General features: G+C 36.7%; 1 protein-coding gene across 2 annotated transcripts in view; it reads right to left on the bottom strand.

Annotated features, from left to right (window-relative positions):
- Positions 1-6547: 6547 nt before the first annotated feature.
- Positions 6548-21320, bottom strand: part of F13B (coagulation factor XIII B chain) — a 31516-nt gene continuing 16743 nt past the window's right edge. For both annotated transcript variants that reach the window (XM_004756198.2, XM_013058104.1), the window contains 4 exons: positions 17812-18012; positions 16618-16800; positions 8731-8944; positions 6548-7070 (listed from right to left, as the gene is read on the bottom strand). In XM_004756198.2, coding sequence (XP_004756255.1) covers positions 7037-7070; positions 8731-8944; positions 16618-16800; positions 17812-18012 — 632 coding nt within the window. In that variant the 3' untranslated portion in view covers positions 6548-7036. The remainder of the gene's footprint in view (positions 7071-8730; positions 8945-16617; positions 16801-17811; positions 18013-21320) is intronic.

Here is a 21320-nt window from a genome sequence, read left to right as displayed (position 1 = left end):
ATTACAACTTTTTCCTTTCTTCTTCCCTCCCTCTCCTCCATCATCTAATTTTATTGAATGTTCAGATCTTTCTTGGCATTTGTATTTGTTGTTTTACATATATTTAGAATTTGATTTCCTTTCAGCTTTAAATTATTTGATATCTACCTATAACCTATAAAGGAAGGAATGAAGGGAGGAAGGAATTAAAAACAGAAGAAAGGAGAAAGGAAGTGGGGAAAATAAAATAACTGAAAAGTCCATCAATCAGAGAATGATTAATTTATTCTGTTATTCTCCAGCTTTTGACTATCGACATCTTATAATGAGATCAATCCATGTGTACTGATACGGGCATAGGTCTATCATATACCAAGTGAAAATGAAAGTCTTAGAACAATGTATACAATGTATGATATGCAATATATATGCCACCCAATACATACAAAACCAAAAAAAGGCACAAATGTATAAAATACATTTTTAACTGTGTATAGTAGCATCTGGAAGCCACGAGCAAATTCAGAATTTCTGGACTGAGGAAGTAAATCTGGAGTTTTGAGGGGAATAAAGAGAATTTTCATTCTTTATCCTGTTTACATTTGTATTGTTTGAATTGTTTTACAATGTCTGAGTTGCTCTTGTACGTGACAAGAGTAATACATTACTTCAACATTGTAATTAAAAAAATATCTGGTCATAGAAAAATTTACTTGATGCTAAATACATTTTATACAAAGTGAATTTTTTAATCTTTGGAAAATTTAATTTGGACCATACTTTCTTTGTCTTGCTGAGAACATCTGTGTGTTTTGGGTTCCACAAGCCGCAAAGCGGCAGTGGGTTTCGGGCAGGTTCCCTTCTGAGGGCCTTGTAATGTGCACTGGAGTATATAAAATACAACGCAATGCTCATTTAAAGACTAAAATAGTTCCTGAGGAAATGAAGTGTATAAAAACAAATTAAAATCCTTGTCAGTTGAAACCTTGCCTATTGTGGGATGATTAGTCTTAAATTACATTTGAGAAAAAGTGTATTAGGTAATGTATTTCTCAGCTTGGGTTAGACTTTTTAATACTTCCCATGCTCTCCATTTTTCCTCCAAAGGAATCAAGCTGAGTTTCCCCGAATTCAGTTTTCATGTGTCATGTTCTCTGGGGTTTCCATCTCTCCCTATGAAGTAACTTTTTGTTACTTTCGCTATGAAGTAACGAACAGATACCTATGAACTTAACTTCCCTTTGAAAAATTAGTTTCTCTCTGCAGAACCAGGCAGCGCCCTTTTAAACTTTGGAATACTTTTAAACTTTTGGAATAAACTTTGTTGACTCAGCTGCTCTATCCTGCAGGGGTGGCAAATCACCTAAACACAGTTTGCTTTTATGTTCATCATGCTAAAGATAATCTTATAACATATTGTTCTCTAAAAAGCAAAATGGAAAAAGCAAAATGGCCGTTATTGTAACATTATGCTCAACACTTCACACGTTCTCACTGAAGTGAGGACTCATGGAAACAGTTTGCCAAACTGCCTTGTTGGGCTGCACTTACTTCCTCATTGTCTGACTTTTTCAGTCTCTGGTGCCCTCACTCCTTCAGCTCCCCTGTCCACATTTCCTGCCTCATTCCCAGCAGTGACTTCCCTTCCTCCACAGGAGAGACAGGAACTACCGGACGAGAGTCACCTCCCAGCCAAGAGCCACCCTCTCCCTGCGTCTCGGACCCCATCTCTTCTCCTTTTTCCAAGAATCCTCTGCAAGCTGTTGTGCAAAATTTTCTCAGTGTCTTCCACTTGTCCTTCTTTCCTCACCCATTCCCACCCCGATTAGAACATGCTCCAATTTTTCCATTAAAAAAAAGAAAAAATCCCTGCTTTATCCCAGTTTCGCCCCCCAGGCCACCCTACGTCTCTTCCCTTCACGATCACACTTACTGCCAAGCTCACTATAGTCAGGTCTCTTGTTTTTTTGTACCTTACGTTCATCCCTCAACCTGTTCCTCTCTCAGTTTCACACTTAACAGTGATGTTCCTTTCAAGGTAATCAATAACATCGAGACCGCATTTTCGATCTTCATCTCTTCTGGTTTCCATTGGAGCCTTCCAGCCATTCCTTACCAGTTTCTTTCATCGTAGCTTTTCCTAGGGCAATCGCTACACTTCAGATACCCTCTAAACTGTGAACTAGGCCTGCAGCTAACCCTGAAAAACTCATCTATTATCCTAGTTTCATAGACATCTGCTAACCAATAACTGCAAATTTTGCTGAGCTCTGTTCTGATACCCAGGCTCATATAATTCTCATAGGTTGGGTTCCCAGACTGTGGGATGGAGATTAGCAGCCAAGAACATTATTTTTAAAGACTTTATTTATTTATTTGACAGAGATAGAGAGATCACAAGTAGGCAGAGAGGCAGGCAGAGAGAGAGGGGGAAGCAGACTCCCCGCCAAGGAGAGACCGATGTGGGGCTTGATCCCAGGACCCTGAGATCATGACCTGAGCCGAAGGCAGAGGCTTAACCCACTGAGCCACCCAGGCACCCCCAGCCAAGAACATTTTTAAGGTATACTCTTAGGATTCACATCTGTGGAAGGGATTGGAGGGGAGCAGTGTTGCCTGTGAACTCTGGGTACCTCTGACGCTGGGATGTCCCTGTAGAAGTGCCCCAAGTTGGAATGAAGGGTCTTTTCTTAATAATTCCTATTGGCCAGTGACTGGTTAATGACAGGCCGCCCTCGGAAGGAGCCATGACCTTGGGAGGAAAGATTTTCTTCAGCTGAATCCACTGCCTTAGGAAGCCGATAATTGAGAACTTCTGGCAGCTGAGAGAGTAAGTCTTCTGTTTCTGAAAGGAATCTGGTTGGTCATCACAGCATCACTGCAAGAATCAACTGCTTACTTAGTATTTTTTTCTTGGCTACCCAACAGATAGTTCAAAAATAATGTTTTTGACACTAAATGCTTCATGCTAAACTCCACACCCTCTCACTGCCTACCACACTTAGACGGTTATCATTAACTTAATCAAGCCAGAAACCAAAGTATCTTCTTGAACCTTTTGTCTGCCTCACCCCCACCCATATCTGATCGGTCTAGAAGTCATGATGATGTCACACCCTAAATATCTCTTGCTCCAATCTAGCCTGCACCCTCCCTGCTGCGGTCTGTGTTGATATGCAACCCTCCCAGGAGTTTCCCAGGTAGTATCTGAAACTGACCCCTGCACTCAGAGAGCAGGGAGAAACTGAGGAAAGGCAGCCCACCTCAGGTGAGTAGGTGGCAAAGGGAACTTACATATGAAGCTTGCCTTGGACAGCAGCAAGATGACAAGGTCCCGGTACCTGCTCATCAGATCTTGAAGTTTATATAGAGGTCTTAACTAGGTTCAGTCATGCAGACCATGCAGGTGTTCTCAATACCGCATGACTGTCTGAGTCTTTGGAGTAACCTCTGGGGATGGGAAAGGCAAAGGAACGGACATTCTAAGGACAGGGAGGGAGTAAGGAGCTGGGGTCCAGCTCACAGGTCAGCCGGTGGCCATTTATTTTTCATGACCATCCCCAACAGCCTCCAGTGTAAATTGCCATCGTATTTCGCTTGGATGATGGCATTCTTTTCTTGAAAGTGGTTTCCCTACAAGACGAAACCAGAGAGGGAGACAAACCATAAGAGAATTTTTTTTTTAAAGATTTTATTTATTTATTTGACAGAGAGAGAGAGATGCAGCAAGAGAGGGAACACAAGCAGGGCGAGTGGCAGAGGGAGAAGCTTGCCTCCCACTGAGCAGGGAGCCCAGTGCGGGGCTCCATACCAGGACCCTGGGATCATGACCCGAGCCAAAGGCAGACGCTCACAACTGAGCCACCCAGGTGCCCCCCATAAGAGATTCTTTTTTTTTTTTTTTTAAAGATTTTATTTATTTATTTGACAGAGAGAAATCACAAGTAGTCGGAGAGGCAGGCAGAGAGAGAGAAATGGAAGCAGGCTCCCCGCTGAGCAGAGAGCCCAATGCAGGACTCGATCCCAGGACCCCAAGATCATGACCCGAGCCGAAGGCAGCAGCTTACCCCACTGAGCCACCCAGGCGCCCCCCATAAGAGATTCTTAATCTCAGGAAAGAAACTGAGGGTTGCTGGAGTGGAGTAGTGGGGGAGATGGGGTGGCTGGGTGATGGGACATTGGGAGGGTAAGTGCTATGGTGGGTGCTGTGAATTGTGTAAGACTGATGAATCACAGACCTGTACCCCTGGGGTAAATAATACATTACAAATTAATTTTTTTAAAGATTTTATTTATTTATTTGACAGACAGAGATCACAATTAGGCAGAGAGGCAGGCAGAGAGAGAGAGAGAGAGAGAGGAGGAAGCAGGCTCCCCACTGAGCAGAGAGCCTGATGGGGGGCTCGATCCCAGGACCCTGGGAACATGACCTGGGCTGAAGGCAGAGGCTTTAACCCACTGAGCCACCCAGGCACCCCATAAATTAATTTTAAAAGAAAGTAGTTTCACTATGCCTATGTTCCTTACCCCTACTTCAGCCCAGTCTCTCCTTAAGGCACTCAGTGCTGTCTTTTTAGCAATTGCTATAAACATCTCATTTCAATCAGTGACTTCCAATATCTTTAATTTGGGCTGCAAAGGCCTTCATCACAGGACCCCAGTGTCTCCAGGTTTAATGGGTTCCACTCTCTCCTTCACTCTTTTCCACTCAATCCACACGGGCTATTAACTAGCTTCTTAGAAACATCGTGTTCTCTGCATATGTTTTCCTCATGAGCCTCCCTCACCCTAAATATTTTTTCTCCTTTCAAGGCTCAGCTTATATATCACTTTCTCAGGGAAGCCTTTCTCGAGCATCCTCTGGGACCAGGCTGCACCCCCTGGTGTTCACTAACAAAGAGAGTGTCTTTCCTGATAGACGCCATCTTGTGAGGATTTGGTCAACATCTTCCTCTCCCATCAGGGCACATGATCCACAACAACAGAAACAATGTGTCTTACTCCCTGTTTTATCACTAGTGCTCAGCAGATGCCTAGCCTAGGGCACATGCTTAATATTTGACTTTGTGTGTGCCCTCCCCTCTCTGTGGCATGTCTTCTCTAGGCTGGTGGACCTCAAAAACTTAATTTCCTCCTCCTCCATGTCACCACTTTACTCTGTACATGTTTCCTGTATTGCATTTTTCACACATGTATTTATTTAGCATTTAGTTTGCTAATTGACGGCTCATGAGCCACGTGGCTCACAAAACATTTTTAGATTCCCCATCCACATATAAAAATCGGTAGATTTCACAATTGAAAAATCAGAAGACATGACAATACTAAATACTTAGTCCCAAGACAGTTACCCAACTTGAGCAAATCTTCTGTCTTCTGGCATAGAGCCGGTGCTCAATATTGTATATTAATGGGTTGATTGATTAATTGAAAATGATTAACCCTTTTCTGTTGATATTTAATTTCAATCAAATTTCAATTTTATGGGATCCACTGTGGACAATAACTACTAGAATAGTGAAAGAATGATTATGAACTCAAGGACAATTCTGAAATATACACATTTAACACTGAATGAATTCATATTTAATCCACGGTTAGGTCCAGTTGTCTTTCTTTCTTTTTTTTTTTTTTTAAGATTTTATTTATTTATCAGAGGGGGAGAGAGCGAGCACAGGCAGACAGAATGGCAGGCAGAGGCAGAGGGAGAAGCAGGCTCCCCGCCGAGCAAGGAGCCCGATGTGGGACTTGATCCCAGGACGCTGGGATCATGACCTGAGCCGAAGGCAGCTGCTTAACCAACTGAGCCACCCAGGCGTCCCAGGTCCAGTTGTCTTTCAATAGAAAATTGTAATTGTAGAAAATTGTCATCATATTGAGAAGGTCTTGAGTTAAGTGAACTGATTAGCTTCCAGATAAGAAAACGTGCTATTCTAGTAACAACAACCTGTCTTACTAAGGGCCCTAGTACCCTAGTAGTGCTATTACATGTGCTTATGCATGAACCCTAATAACAAATGGAAGTATGACTGTTACTTCAAACTAAAAAGCGACAGTGTGACTCTTTGAAGTCAACAGACCTCGGTAATATTGACACTCTCAGGCTTTGTTGTTTGCAGGACTGATTTTTGATGTTATAATCTGCATCATTCAGATAATTCCTTAACTTAAAAATATTACTTGAAAGAGTAAAATATAAAAATGGGAAGGGTTATTCTTTCTTTTGTCACGTTCCTTGGGCAACATTTTAACATATGGATAGTTCACCATTATTATTATTATTATTAATCTTGAAACTAATACTACAGTTAATTTTTAAAGTTTTTTACATTTAGAAAGTGTGAAGGGCAGTCTTTTCCATATTTAATACAATTGGTTCCATGGTGTAGTGGTTAGCACATCTGTTTTACATATTTAATACAATAAATCCTCCAATATGATGTATAGTTTTTTTTAAATTTTATTTATTTATTTGACAGAGAGAGACACAGCGAGAGAGGGAACACAAGCAGGGGGAGTGGAAGAGGGAGAACAGGCTTCCTGCTGAGCAGGGAGCCTGAGGTGGTTTGATCCCAGGACCCTGGGATCATGACCTGAGGCAAAAGGCAGAGGTTTAACGACTGAGCCACCCAAGCGCCCCTATGTTGTATAGTTTCTTATCTCTAGTGTGTTTAATTCTTTAATACTGACATAAAGATTGAATTAAAAGTACCAGAAAACTCTAATATCAGTGAATATCATAAAAGCAAATATGTTGAAGGCAACAATATAGCACAATGAATGGATATGAGGAAACAAATATTTTAACATGTGGATCAATCTTTTTAACAGAGGGAAAGCATGCAATAAAGGTTAGGTTACATGTCAGATCAGTCAAATTAGAAAGGAAACATGTTCTGGCTTATTTATAAATAAAAAATGTTCAACATAGACAACTTAGATTCATATCTTCAAGCAAGTTAAAACTTAGTGGTCTGTAATTTTTCTTCTAAAAATTATGTTTTATAAAGGATTTTACGGTGTGTTGATATACTATTCTTCTTTCTGTCATACATTTTTATGTCCTGAAGTGTTGTTGATAAGACAGCATCCTTGATGACAAAGAGAAAGGAAGGAAGAGAGATTTTTTGAAATAAGCATCATTTTTGGTCAAGTGTTTATTATAACTTAGCTCTTCAACATTTCATATAATTAGTCATTGTTTTAGTTAGTTATTGATAAAAGCAAGTAGACAGACTTGGTAGATTTACCACCAATTCCTTTTTCAAATCTCTGTTATCTGATACAGTAGTACCATTTTTTAAACAATTTTTTCCAAGTCACTTACCTCTTTTTGTTTTTGAAATGAGAAATCCAAGATACACCAAAACACTCAAATACATATAAAATTTTTCTGTCCTGATTTTACCATAGTTAGAAATTTTTAAAGTTTTCCACCCATGTGTGTCTTATGAATGTTTTTATAGACTGTTTAAAGTATCAAAAAGTTGTCCTTATGTTGTTCATATAGTTCATGGTTCATAATTAGAACACATACACTTTACCATGAGTTATTTTTATAATATTATTTTTTAAAAAAGATTTTTTTTATGTATTTCAGAGGTAGAGGGCAAGTGCAAGCATGAGCGGGGGAAGGGCAGGGGAAGAAGCACACTCCCTCTGAGCAGGAAGCTGATGCAGGGCTTGATCCCAGAACCCTGGGATCATGGCCTGAGCCAAAAGCAGATGCTTAACTGACTGAGCCATACAAGCACCCCTAATTTTATAATATTCTTAATCAGACATAAAGTACAATTTCCATTTAAAATTATATCTTTAAAAGTCTCAAAATCCTGGGGCACCTGGGTGGCTCAGTGGGTTAAACCGCTGCCTTCGGCTCAGGTCGTGATCTCAGGGTCCTGGGATCGAGTCCCGCATTGGGCTCTCTGCTCGGCGGGGAGCCTGCTTCCCTCTCTCTCTCTGCCTGCCTCTCTGTCTACTGTGATCTCTCTCTGTCAAATAAATAAATAAAATCTTTTTAAAAAAAGTCTCAAAATCCTGATCTTATAAAGTGATTTACATCACTTTTTCATATTATTATAATATTTTACTAAAGACAAGATTATATTTCATTCATCAAGAAATATAAAACAGTGTTATTGTTTTTCTGTCCGACTTATTTCATTTAGCATAATACCCTTTAGGTCCACCAATGTTGTCACAAATGGCAAGATCTCATCCTGTTTATGGTTGAATAATATTCCATTGTATATATAATATCCTATATCTTCTTTATCCATTCATCTATCAATAGCACTTGGACTGCTTTCATATCCTGGCTATTATAAATAAGGCTTCAGTAAACAAAGGGGTGCATATATCTTTTAGAATTACTGTTTTTGTTTTCACTGGGCAAATACCCAGATATAGAATTATTGTATCATATAGTATTTCTATTTTTTAATTTTCTTAGGACTTTCCATACTGTTTTCCATAGTGGGTGTACCAATTTATGGTCCCACCAACAGGGCACAAAGGTTTCTTGCTCTTCACATCCTTGCCAGCACTTGTTATTTCCTGTCTTTTTGATTCTAGCCATTCTGACAAGTGGAAGGTGATATCTCATGGTTCTGATTTGCATTCCCCTGATTAGTGATGTTGAGTGTCTTTTTGTCTGTTCATCTGTCTGTTGACCATCTACATGTCTTCTTCAGAAAAATGTCTTGAATAACAATCTGAAGAAGATAATTGTAGGCAGAAGCTTCTTCTTACCTTTCTCTGTGAATACATGTTGGATATTTTAACTGCCCTCTGTCACACTGCACTCTGAGTTCAGATCCAAAAATAGAGAGGTCAGCCACATATGTATTTCTCTTACAAAGAAACTCAATATACTCTCCATGGAAAATATATGGTCTATCGTCAAAATCCCACTTCAGGAGTAAATTATTATTTTCCATTTCAACAAGAGATAATGTGCAAGGCTCTGAAAAAATAAAAAGAAGAAAACTATCTTGACCCATCTTAGAACTAACAGGAATGTAAAATGAAATAACAGTGAAATAATATGAAATAATGAATAATGAAGCAATGAAATAATAATAATGAATGTAAAATGAAATAACAAGTTATTTCAGAAAATGGAGTTTCTGTTCTTATTTGCCTCCTGGCTACCATAACACCAAAGAGTAGGTCCCGAAAAAGGCTAACAGTCCAGAGTTATTAATACAGCATATGAATCATACAATTGTAATACATTTACAAACTCCTTCATTCAATATTTTGGTGAGTATTTATTGAATCCTTAGGTGTCAGATGTTGCACTAGGAATTTTATAGACAGAATAAAAATGAAGAAGAATAATCAGAAAGACTCTAAGAGAATATAGTCATTGCAAAATATGTTTGAAAATTAGGTCAAATAGTACTACAATTTAAAATCTTATGGTTCTACAAAACATGAAATTTTAATTTAAAAAAGTGAAAAATTAATTCATGGACCTTCTGTTCTCAGCTATGTCAGAATAGTCTATATCAGACTAGCACTTCTACTAAAACTCGAAAATATGAAAACAGACATGAAGCCAGTATTTCACGGAATTAGAGCATTTCCAAGGCACTCAAGATGCTACGCTTCTGGAAAAAGTTCCTCCAAGAGGCATCTTCCTCTTGGGGCATTTGTTGATTCTCAGCATGAGTTGAGAAATTGTAGAGAATGGTCAACAGCAAACATGGAGCTGCAGAGCTTTTGGAAATCTCATGTTGTTGGGGATAGAAAAATGGAAGTTTTGGTCAGCCATGACAGCCAGGATCTGAGTGGTCAAGAACCCAGAAGAATGGGAGGTACAGAGAATGAACATGATACTGGCTTTTCTCTTGAAACATCTGCCTATTCTTGACTTGTGCAAAGAGAGAGGATAAAAAGCCAAGGAGAAAGTGAATGAAAAGATACATTGTTTTTTTTTTTTTTTTTTGGCAGTCTCCCAGTAATATGAAAGCCAGTCAAAAAGGAGGAACCTTGGTATAAACACCAAACTCTTTTTTTTTTTTTTAATTTTTTATTTTTGATAAACATATATTTTTATCCCCAGGGGTACAGGTCTGTGAATCAACAGGTTTACACACTTCACAGCACTCACCAAATCACATACCCTCCCCAATGTCTATAATCCCACCCCCTTCTCCCAAACCCCCTCCCCCCGGCAACCCTCAGTTTGTTTTGTGAGATTAAGAGTCACTTATGGTTTGTCTCCCTCCCAATCCCATCTTGTTTCATTTATTCTTCTTCTACCCACTTAAGCCTCCATGTTGTATCACCACTTCCTCATATCAGGGAGATCATATGATAGTTGTCTTTCTCTGCTTGACTTATTTCGCTAAGCATGATACGCTCTAGTTCCATCCACGTTGTCGCGAATGGCAAGATTTCATTTCTTTTGATGGCTGCATAGTATTCCATTGTGTATATATACCACATCTTCTTGATCCATTCATCTGTTGATGGACATCTAGGTTCTTTCCATAGTTTGGCTATTGTGGACATTGCTGCTATAAACATTCGGGTGCATGTGCCCCTTTGGATCACTACATTTGTATCTTTAGGGTAAATACCCAATAGTGCAATTGCTGGGTCATAGGGCAGTTCTATTTTCAACATTTTGAGGAACCTCCATGCTGTTTTCCAGAGTGGCTGCACCAGCTTGCATTCCCACCAACAGTGTAGGAGGAGGGTTCCCCTTTCTCCGCATCCTCGCCAGCATCTGTCATTTCCTGACTTGTTGATTTTAGCCATTCTGACTGGTGTGAGGTGATATCTCATTGTGGTTTTGATTTGTATTTCCCTGATGCCGAGTGATATGGAGCACTTTTTCATGTGTCTGTTCGCCATCTGGATGTCTTCTTTGCAGAAATGTCTGTTCATGTCCTCTGCCCATTTCTTGATTGGATTATTTGTTCTTTGGGTGTTGAGTTTGCTAAGTTCTTTATAGATTCTGGACACTAGTCCTTTATCTGATATGTCGTTTGCAAATATCTTCTCCCATTCTGTCAGTTGTCTTTTGATTTTGTTAACTGTTTCCTTTGCTGTGCAAAAGCTTTTGATCTTGATGAAATCCCAGTAGTTCATTTTTTCCCTTGCTTCCCTTGCCTTTGGCGTTGTTCCTAGGAAGATGTTGCTGCAGCAGAGGTCGAAGAGGTTGCTGCCCGTGTTCTCCTCAAGGATTTTGATGGATTCCTTTCGTACATTGAGGTCCTTCATCCATTTTGAGTCTATTTTTGTGTGTGGTGTAAGGGAATGGTCCAATTTCATTTTTCTGCATGTGGCTGTCCAATTTTCCCAGCACCATTTATTGAAAAGGCTGTCTTTTTTCCATTGGACATTCTTTCCTGCTTTGTTGAAGATTAGTTGACCATAGATTTGAGGGTCTATTTCTGGGCTCTCTATTCTGTTCCATTGATCTATGTGTCTTAAACACCAAACTCTTAATGAAGAAGCCTGCAGGGTTATGTTCTATTAGTAGGAACAAACAAAGGTCTGAAAATAAGCTTAGAAAAAAACCGCAAATCTAATTAGATTGAGACCAACTTCCCCTACACTATCAGCCAAAAGAAAAGATGAGTATTCTCTGGAACCAGATGACATCATTGTTTCAGGTTTTTAAAATTTTCCATACATAATATTTGATATTCAATCAACTGTTAACAGAAATAGCAAAAGATTAGGCTAGAAATCAAAATAGGCCTACAGATGATCCAGATAATGGAGTTTGCAGGCAAGGACTTAAAGATAAGTGTGAGTAACATGGTAAAGAAATAGATGTTAAGATAAAGTCTTTCATCAGCCCATTTCTTGATTGGATTATTTGTTCTTTGGGTGTTGAGTTTGTAAGCTCTTTATAGATTTTGGACACTAGCCCTTTATCTGATATGTCCTTTGCAAATATCTTCTCTCATTCTGTCAGTTGTCTTTTGGTTCTGTTAACTGTTTCCTTTGCTGTGCAAAAGCTTTTGATCTTGATGAAATCCCAGTAGTTCATTTGTGCCCTTGCTTCCCTTGCCTTTGGCGATGTTCCTAGGAAGATGTTGCTGCGGCTGAGGTCGAAGAGGTTGCTGCCTGTGTTCTCAAGGATTTTGATGGATTCCTTTCTCACATTGAGGTCCTTCATCCATTTTGAGTCTATTTTCGTGTGTGGTATAAGGAAATGGTCCACTTTCATTTTTCTGCATATGGCTGTCCAATTTTCCCAACACCATTTATTGAAGAGGCTGTCTTTTTTCCATTGGACATTCTTTCCTGCTTTGTCGAAGATTAGTTGACCATAAAGTTGAGGGTCTATTTCTGGGCTCTCTATTCTGTTCCATTGATCTATGTGTCTGTTTTTGTGCCAGTACCATGCTGTCTTGATGATGACAGCTTTGTAATAGAGCTTGAATTCTGGAATTGTGATGCCACCAACTTTGCCTTTCTTTTTCAATATTCCTTTGGCTATTCAAGGTCTCTTCTGGTTCCATATAAATTTTAGGGTTATTTGTTCCATTTCTTTGAAAAAAATGGATGGTATTTTGATAGGAATTGCATTAAATATGTAGATTGCTTTAGGTAGCATAGACATGGATGGAACTAGAGGGTATTATGCTTAGCGAAATAAGTCAATCGGAAAAAGACAATTATCATATGATCTCCCTGATATGAGGAAGTGGAGATGCAACACGGGGGCTTTAGGGGGTAGGAGAAAAATGAATGAAACAAGATGGGATTGGGAGGGAGACAAACCATAAGTGACTCTTAATCTCACAAAACAAACTGAGGGTTGGTGGGGGGAGGAGGTTTGGGAGAGGGGGGTGGGGTTATGGACACTGGGGAGGGTATGTGCTATGGTGAGCGCTGTGAAGTGTGTAAATCTGGCGATTCACAGACCTGTACCCCTGGGGATAAAAATACATTATATGTTTATAAAAAAGATTAAATTAAAAAAAAGTCTTTCATCCGACAACTGAAATCTACAAAAAGAAAAAAAAAAAGCAGGCATTCTAGAAATACAACGATATTGAGACCTCAGTAGAGGAGTTTAAAGCAGGTTGAACACATCTCAAGGAAGGATTAATGAATTGTAAGATGTATCAGTAGAAACTGCCAAATGGGAACAAAGAAGCTTAAAATACTAAAGGTAATGAAAAGCATCAAGCAACAGTTACAAGAAGTGCTACCAACTTGAAGGATGAAATGCTCAGGGGTCCCTGGGGGGCTCAGTCAGTTAAACATCTGCCTTTCGCTCAGGTCCTGATCCCAGGGTCCTGGGATTGAGCACAGCATGGGGCCCCTTGCTCAGCGGGGAGCCTTCTTTTCCCTCTGCCTGCCACTTCCCCTACTTGTCTCTCTCTCTCCTTCTCTCTCTCTTTCTCTGACAAATAAATAAAATCCTTAAAAAATTGGCATTGACTAACAAAAACTATGAAATGCAGAAAAGGATAAAATGACATCTTCTAAAGCAGGGAAGAAAAAAGAGGCCAAACTAGAATTCTATCTCTGATAAAATTACTCTTCAAAAGTTTTCAGGCAAACAAATACTGAGAAAATAATAAAGAAATAATACTTTTCAGGCATGTGCAAGATAATCCCAATCAGAAATAGCATCAAACAGGAAAAGGTGAGAAACAAATCACTGAAAATCATATCAACAAATCTTAAAGAATATTTCTGGATAATGTAATATTCATTGTATCTTCGGGACTTAAACTACATGTAGAGTGAAAATGCATGATGCAGTAATACAAAAAGTAGGAAGGGTAAATCAAGCTGAAGTTTTCTGGAGCTTGGAGAGGTGGTATAAGTACTAATTTATATTTAAATGTAATAAGTCTTGGTTGAATTATGTAATCTCTGAAAACAGTGAAAGGAGCCAAGAAGAAAGTATAATCGACAAGCTAGTAGAGAGTGAAATGGTATGAAAAAAATTGATTTACTGGGAAGAAAGAGAGAGAGAAGCATAAAGAACAGATAGGATATATATCTAGTATAGTAAGATGGTAGCTATAAACCAAATATATCAGCACTTATATTAGCATGTATATGGGCAAATACTATAGAGAAAGACTGTCAGACAAAATAAGTATGCTTTAAAATAAATAACTATATACAGCTTATAAAAAGCCAAAATGTTTAAAGTTAAAGAATGAAAAAATGTATGACTTGTAAATACTTGTTGAAGCTTGTATAGGTAAGGAATTTTCGGGCAAAAACAAACAAAAAGTATTAGTATAGATAAAGGAGGACTCTTTTAAAATTATGCAGGGTCGGTACACCAAGATTTAATATGCTTTGATTTGTGTGACACCAAGATTTAATATGCTTCGATTTGTGTGGGCCTAGTAGAATAGTATAAAAATACAAAAGCAAAAATTGAGAGAACTAATATGAGAAATGTTTTAAAATGCACAAAGTATAAGGGATTTTAACATACTTCTTTTGGTGACTGATAGAAAAACAGACAGAAATCAGCACAGATAAGAATGAACTTAATATGAAAAACAAAATTCAACTGACATATATGAAGCAACAGTGAATCCAAAAATGACACAGTTTATTAGTTTATTTCAAGTACAAAAGAATGTGTACCTACAATAAATACATGCTTGTAATAAAGTAAATATCAATGGATTTAAAAAGATTGATATAATTCAAAGTGTGTCTCAATGGATTCAAATTAGAAATCAATAACAAAAGAAAACTAGAAAATTTTCCAATGTTTAGAAACTAAAAACTCAGTCTGAGTTATATAAACATAACTCAGACTGAATACGGGATATCAAAATGGGTATCACTTTTTTTTTTTTTAAACTGAATGGCTGAATAATAATAAAATTCCAGAACATAAAAACGTGTGGGGATAAAGTTAGAGTTGGGCTCAGTGGAAAATTTATATCCTTAAGCTTCCTTAACAAATTAAATTAAACTTTCTTTAAAAATATTAAAAAAAAAAAAGGCTGAACATCAGTAATCTAAGTATCCACATGAAATGCTGTAAGTAATAAAATAAATTTAAGAAATTAGAAGAGAGGAAATAATGATAAGAATATAAATTATTAAAATAGTAAGCAACATTTGATGAAAGGATAACAAATGCAAATATTAGTTGTTTGAAAGGCATAATGAAAGTTATAGACTAGGGTGTCTCCGTGGCTCAGTCAGTTAACTGGCCAATTCTTAGTTTTGGCTCAGGTCATGCATGATGTCTGGGTCCTGAAATGGAGTCCTGGGTTGAGCCCCGGGCTCCGTGGGAGTCTGCTTCCTGTCTCCCTCTTCCTGTGATCTCCCGCCCCGCTGCCAATCAGTCAACCAATCTTAAAAAACAAAACCCGCAAACTTCTAAAAATAAATAAATAAATAAAAGACGCTTAGCAAGACAGGTCAAGAAAGAAAGAGATACAGCTTAGTAGCAGTAAAAATAAATGACACATCACTAAAGGCATTAAGAAGAATGTAAAAGGCTGCTGCGAATAACATTATGTCAACAAATTTGACAATTTAGATATTATGGACAGATTTCTATAAACTACCCTACCAAAACTGACAGCTGTCAGGATCTTTCCTCAAGAAAACTTGATGCTCAAATGGCATGTTTGGCGGATTATTATAATTATTAAGGAAGAAATGGTGCCAATCTTACACAAATTCCAGAGAATTGAAAAATAGGGAACTTACCAGTTCACCATATGAGGGTAGTAGAAACCATACCAAACCCAAAAGGAAAATAACAGACTGATCTCTCTCATGAAAATAGATGGAAAACTTCTAAGAAAAATACAAGCAAATAAAATCCAACAATATATAAAAAGCACAATTCATCACAACCAAGTGTGATTTATTTTAGGAATGTAATTATACTTTAACATTCAAGAAGCAGCAATATAATTCCAGGGGGAAAAAGTAGTAATATGATTATTTCAATAGATAGTGCTAAAATTAAACATTCATTGAAGATTTAAAAAAAAAAACCTCTTAGAAAAATAGAAATTAAAGCTTTCTACAATGTAAGTTTGTTTTTAAAGTATTTATAACACTGTAACTAAAGATGAATTGTTGAAAGTTTTACTTATGAGATTGGGAAACAAGATACCCACTACTTCTACTCAGTATTGTACTCAAGTCCAAGTTGGTAAAATAAGATAGTAAATAAGTCAGATACAGAAACAAAAAATATTTTCTTTTTATTTAAAGAAGTGCTTTTTAAATGCCTCCTGAGAATCTTGGTAGATACTGTTACTTCTATTCAAATGTTTCACTAATAAGGCATAATTTGCCTTAGAAAACTTTCTATCTTTGCTTCCTCATTGCACTCATGATATCTATTACAGTACCAATCACACTGAATGATAATGATTAACATATATACTCACATCACCATGACTCATTCATCTTTTAGCCCATGAAACAACAGTATTGGTGTATGATTTGTATTTAATAAATATTTGTTAGGGCAAGATGGACTATAGTTATTTATGATCTACAGGAAAGAACAGAAACCTGTGATGAGGTAGGCACACTGATATACAAATATTGCAAATTAAGCATTATAATAGTATTATATCAACTAACAGAAAAGAGAAAGTGAAAAAATATGGTTTTATTTTATTAAGTAGGTGAATAGTTCACAGTACATACCTAAACACGATGGTGGTGTAGTCCACACTCCGTCTAAACAATAGGACTCCCTAGACCCCTGAAGAAAATGGTGATCAAAACACTTGTATTCTACTGAGGAACCATTTTCATAGATTTCTAATGTTGAACTAATTATGACTCCATTTTTAATAAGTGGAGGATACGCACATACTCCTTTAGATTCTGAAAAAAAATGATTTTAAAAGCATACAATGAATTTCTATGATAAGCATCCAATACTTTAATAATTACTATAGAAATAAAAATAAGATAGGGACGACTGGGTGGCTCAGATGGCTAAACACTGACTTTTGATTTTGGCTCAGTTCATGATCTCGGGGATGTGGGATTGAGCCCCACCTCAGGTTTCATGGTCAACATGGAGTCTACTTGAGGATTTCTCTCCCCTCCCCCTCCTACCCCCCAACCCCTGCTCATGCTCTCTCTCTTTCTCTCTCTAAAATAAATAAATATTTTTTAAAAGGAATGAAATGAGATATTTCACGTAAAAGCATTTTTAAGATGTCTGTCAAATTTTAAGTATTGAAAGCATAGTTCTACAATAACTTTGTACTATAAAATTGATGATTGCAATTAGAATCTCATATTATAAAACTGAAAAACATTTAAAACTGGCAAAATAATGATAATAATAATTGTGATTTTATTTTTCCCTTTATTGAGTCAAAAGTGAAAATGTATGAAACCCCTTTGAAGCCATGCTTTCTGTATGTATTTTTTTTCTTTACTAAAGAAAAAAATTTTTCTCTAATATTTTTTCTTATTAAAAATTATTTTCTTATTAAAAGCAATAGTACCATATCCAAGGAGCACATAGAGTCTTTCAATCTGCATCAAGCCCTCTTCTGAAACAATACTCTTCACCAAACCCCCAGAAAAGCAATGTTTTCCACTGGTGTTGATTGTTCACATTAGGGTGATCAGTCTTCTGATAGTCTGGTGGTTATCTATCAGACCTATTAATTTCTCCCTTTATAAAACTGACTTACTGGAATTAAAAGATGTCAGCATAGTCATCCTATTTAAGTGTATGTGCTTACTGTACATGATCAGATCATTCCCAATTTCTAGATTACAAGATGATGGTGGTAAGTTGGGTGGGGTCTGTCTTATACTTTGAACCCACGTGGTAATATTAATCACTTGAGAAATTGTCAGAAAGCACTGTTTTACCTTTTCTAATACATAAAGGATATCTCACTTCTCCTCTATTGCATTGTACAGAAAATTCAGACAATGAGGTTGACGGAGATAAGTCATATCCTTCTTTACATACAAAATCTATTAAATCTCCATGTAAGACCTTTCCTTCATACTTCCACTTCATCTCTATGTTATTTCTGTACATGTAATCCACATTAATAGTACATGGCTCTGTAAAACAAAATATTATTTTAAATTATTTATTCATTTGACAAGTATGAAGTTTAATGTATTTTTAAAAGAAAAATTTGACAAGTATCAAAAGCAATGTTTTATATTTAACATTTACATTATTAAAATTCCTCACACATATACACACTTTATTGCTATCAAATTAATTTATACATGTCTTAATATTGTTATATTATGAATTAAAACCACTTAATTTGAACATTAAAAAATATTGTTTAAGCTTATAAGAGAAGCACTTTAGACCTAAAGTGAGGTGATACAAAAGGATATACCTTGGAAATAGAAGGGAATAAAAAAAAAGAACCAGGGTAGCAATACTTATATTGGATAAAAGAGATCTAAAACAAAAACTGTAACAAGAGATAAAGAATCATTATGTAATCATAATGATAAATCATTCCAAGAGCATATAACAATTATAAACATATATGCACCCAAAAAAAACCCCAGTCTAACCTTATACCTAAAGGGACCCCCCCAAAGCCCAAGATTAGTAGAAAGAAGGAAATAATAAAGACCTGAGTAGAAATAAATGATGTAGAGACAAAAAAGAAAGAAAGAAAGGTCAGTGAAACCAGGAGTTCTTCCTTTGAAAAGAAAAACAAAATTGATAAACCTTTAGCCAGATTCATCAGGAAAAAAAGGACAAAAATAAATAAAATTAGAAACAAAAGAAAAGTAAAAACTGGCACCACAGAATATGAAGGCTTATAAGAGAATACTACAAAAATTATGCGCCAGCAAATTGGACAACCTAGAAGAAAAATATATATTCCTAGAAACCTATAATCTTCCAAACTAAATCAAGAAGAAATAGAAAATCTGAACAGACCAATTACTAGTAACAGTATTGAACTGGTTAATAAAACAAAATTCCCAACAAACAAAAGTCTAGGACCAAATGGCTTCATAGGCAAATTCTACCAAACATTTAAAGAGTTAATAGCTATTGGGGCGCCTGGGGTGGCTCAGTGGGTTAAAGCCTCTGCCTTCAGCTCAGGTCATGATCCCAGGGTCCTGGAACCAAGCCCCTTAAGCTATCTGCTCTGCAGGGAGCCTGCTTCCTCCCCCCCCCCCCCCATCTCTCTGCCTGCCTCTCTGCCTACTTGTGATTTTTCTCTCTCTGTCAAATAAATAAAATCTTAAAAAAAAAAAGTTAATACCTATTTTCCTAAAATTATTCCAAAACATAAAAGAAGAAGGAAAGCTTCCAAATAACATTCTACAAGGCCAGGTTCACCACGATACCAGAACCAGACAGACACTCCAAAAATAACTAAATGCCAATATTTCTGATGAACATCGATGCAAAAATCCTCCATAAATTAGTAGCAAACTGTATTCAACAACACATTTTAAAAATTACCATGATCAAGTGAAATTTATTCCGGAGATGCAAGGATGTTTTAATAGTCATAAATCATTCAATGTGATACACCACATCAATAAAACAAATAATCATCTCAGTAGATGCAGAAAAAACATTAGACATTATAAAAACACTAATAAAGTGGTTTAGAGGAAACTACCTCAACATAATAAAGAACACGTATGATAAACTCAAGCTAACATCATACTCAGTGGTTAAAAATGAAGAGCTTTTCCTCTAAGATCAGGATCAAGACAAAGATGCCCATTCTTGCCATTTTTATTCAACTAAGCACTGAAAGATCTAGCCATAGAAATCAGGGGGAAAAAAGACATCCAAATTGATAAGGAAAAAAGTTAAACTGTCACTATTTGCAGATGACATGATACTATACACAAAAACCCCTAAAGACTCCATAAAAAAAACTATTAAAAGTAAAAAATGAATTCAATAAAATTGTAGGAATCAAAATTAATACACAGAAATCAACTGCATTTCTATGCACTACTAACAGAGTAGCAAAAATAGAAATTAAGTAAACAATTCTATTTGTAAATATGCCAAAGGAATAAAACACCTAAGGATAAACTTAACCAAGGAGGTTAAAACCCGTACTCTGAAAACTACAAAACATATTGATGAAAGAAATTGAAGCTGACACAAAGAAATGGAAAGACATTCCATGCTTATGGATTGGAAGAGTTAATATTGTTAAAATGTCCATACTAATTAAAAGCAATCTACAGATAAATGCAATTTCTATTGAAATGCCAATAGCACTTTTCATAGAACTAGAACAAGTAAGCCTAAAATTTGTATGGAACCACAAAAGATTCCAAATAACAAAAGCAATCCTTAGGAAGAAGAACAAAACTGGAAGCATCACAATCTCTGACTTCAAGATATATGACAAAGCTGAAATCATCACAACAGTATGATACTAGCATAAAAGTGCACACATAGATTTATGGAAGAGAATAGAGAGCCCGGAAATAAATCCATGCGCATGTGGTCAGTTAATCTATAACAAAGGAGGCAAGAATATTACAATCGGAGAAAGAGAGCTCTTCAATAAATGATGCTGGGAAAACTGGACGATGACATGCAAAAGAATGAAACTGGACCCCTTTCTTATACCATACACAAAAATTAACTCAAAATGGATGAAAGACCTAAATGTGATACCTGAAATCACATAATTCCTAGAAAAAAGCATAGGCAATAATCTCCTTGGCTTTGACCTTAAGAACATGTTTTCTAGATATGTCTCCTGAGGCAAGGGAAATAAAAGCAAATATAAACTACTGGGACTACCAGAATAACAAGCTTTTGCCAGAAAAGGAAACATCAACAAAACAAAAAGACAACTCACTGAACAGGAGGAGGTATTTGTGAAGGATACATCTGATAATGGGTTAATATCCAAAATATATAAGGAAGTTATAAAACTCAACAAAAAACCAAATAACCCAATTAAAAAAAAAATGGGCAGAGGACCTGAATAGACACTTTTCCAAAGAAGAACATATAAATGGCCAACAGACACATGAAAAGATGCTCAACATCACTCATTATCAGGGAAATTCAATCAAAACCACAATGAGATATTACCTCACACCTGTGAGAATGGCTAGAATCAAAAAGAGAAGTCACAAATGTTGGTGAGGTTGTGGAGGGAGAAAAAGACCCTTCATGCTGCATTGGTTGGAATGTAAATTGCTGCAGCTACTGTGATGAACATTACGGAGGTTCCTCAAAAAATTAAAAATAGAAATACTATATGATCTAATAATTCCACTTCTGGGTACTTACTCAAAGAAATTGCTGAAAACAGCAATTCAAAAGCTATATGCACCCCTATGTTTATTGAAGGATTGTTTACAATAACTAAGATATGGCAGCAACACTAGTGTCCATA

Source organism: Mustela putorius, unplaced genomic scaffold (assembly GCF_011764305.1).
Source record: "Mustela putorius furo isolate JIRA1106 unplaced genomic scaffold, ASM1176430v1.1 tig00001012_pilon_pilon_pilon, whole genome shotgun sequence".
Lineage (NCBI taxonomy): Eukaryota > Metazoa > Chordata > Mammalia > Carnivora > Mustelidae > Mustela > Mustela putorius.
This window is presented reverse-complemented; position numbering and strand designations above follow the sequence as displayed.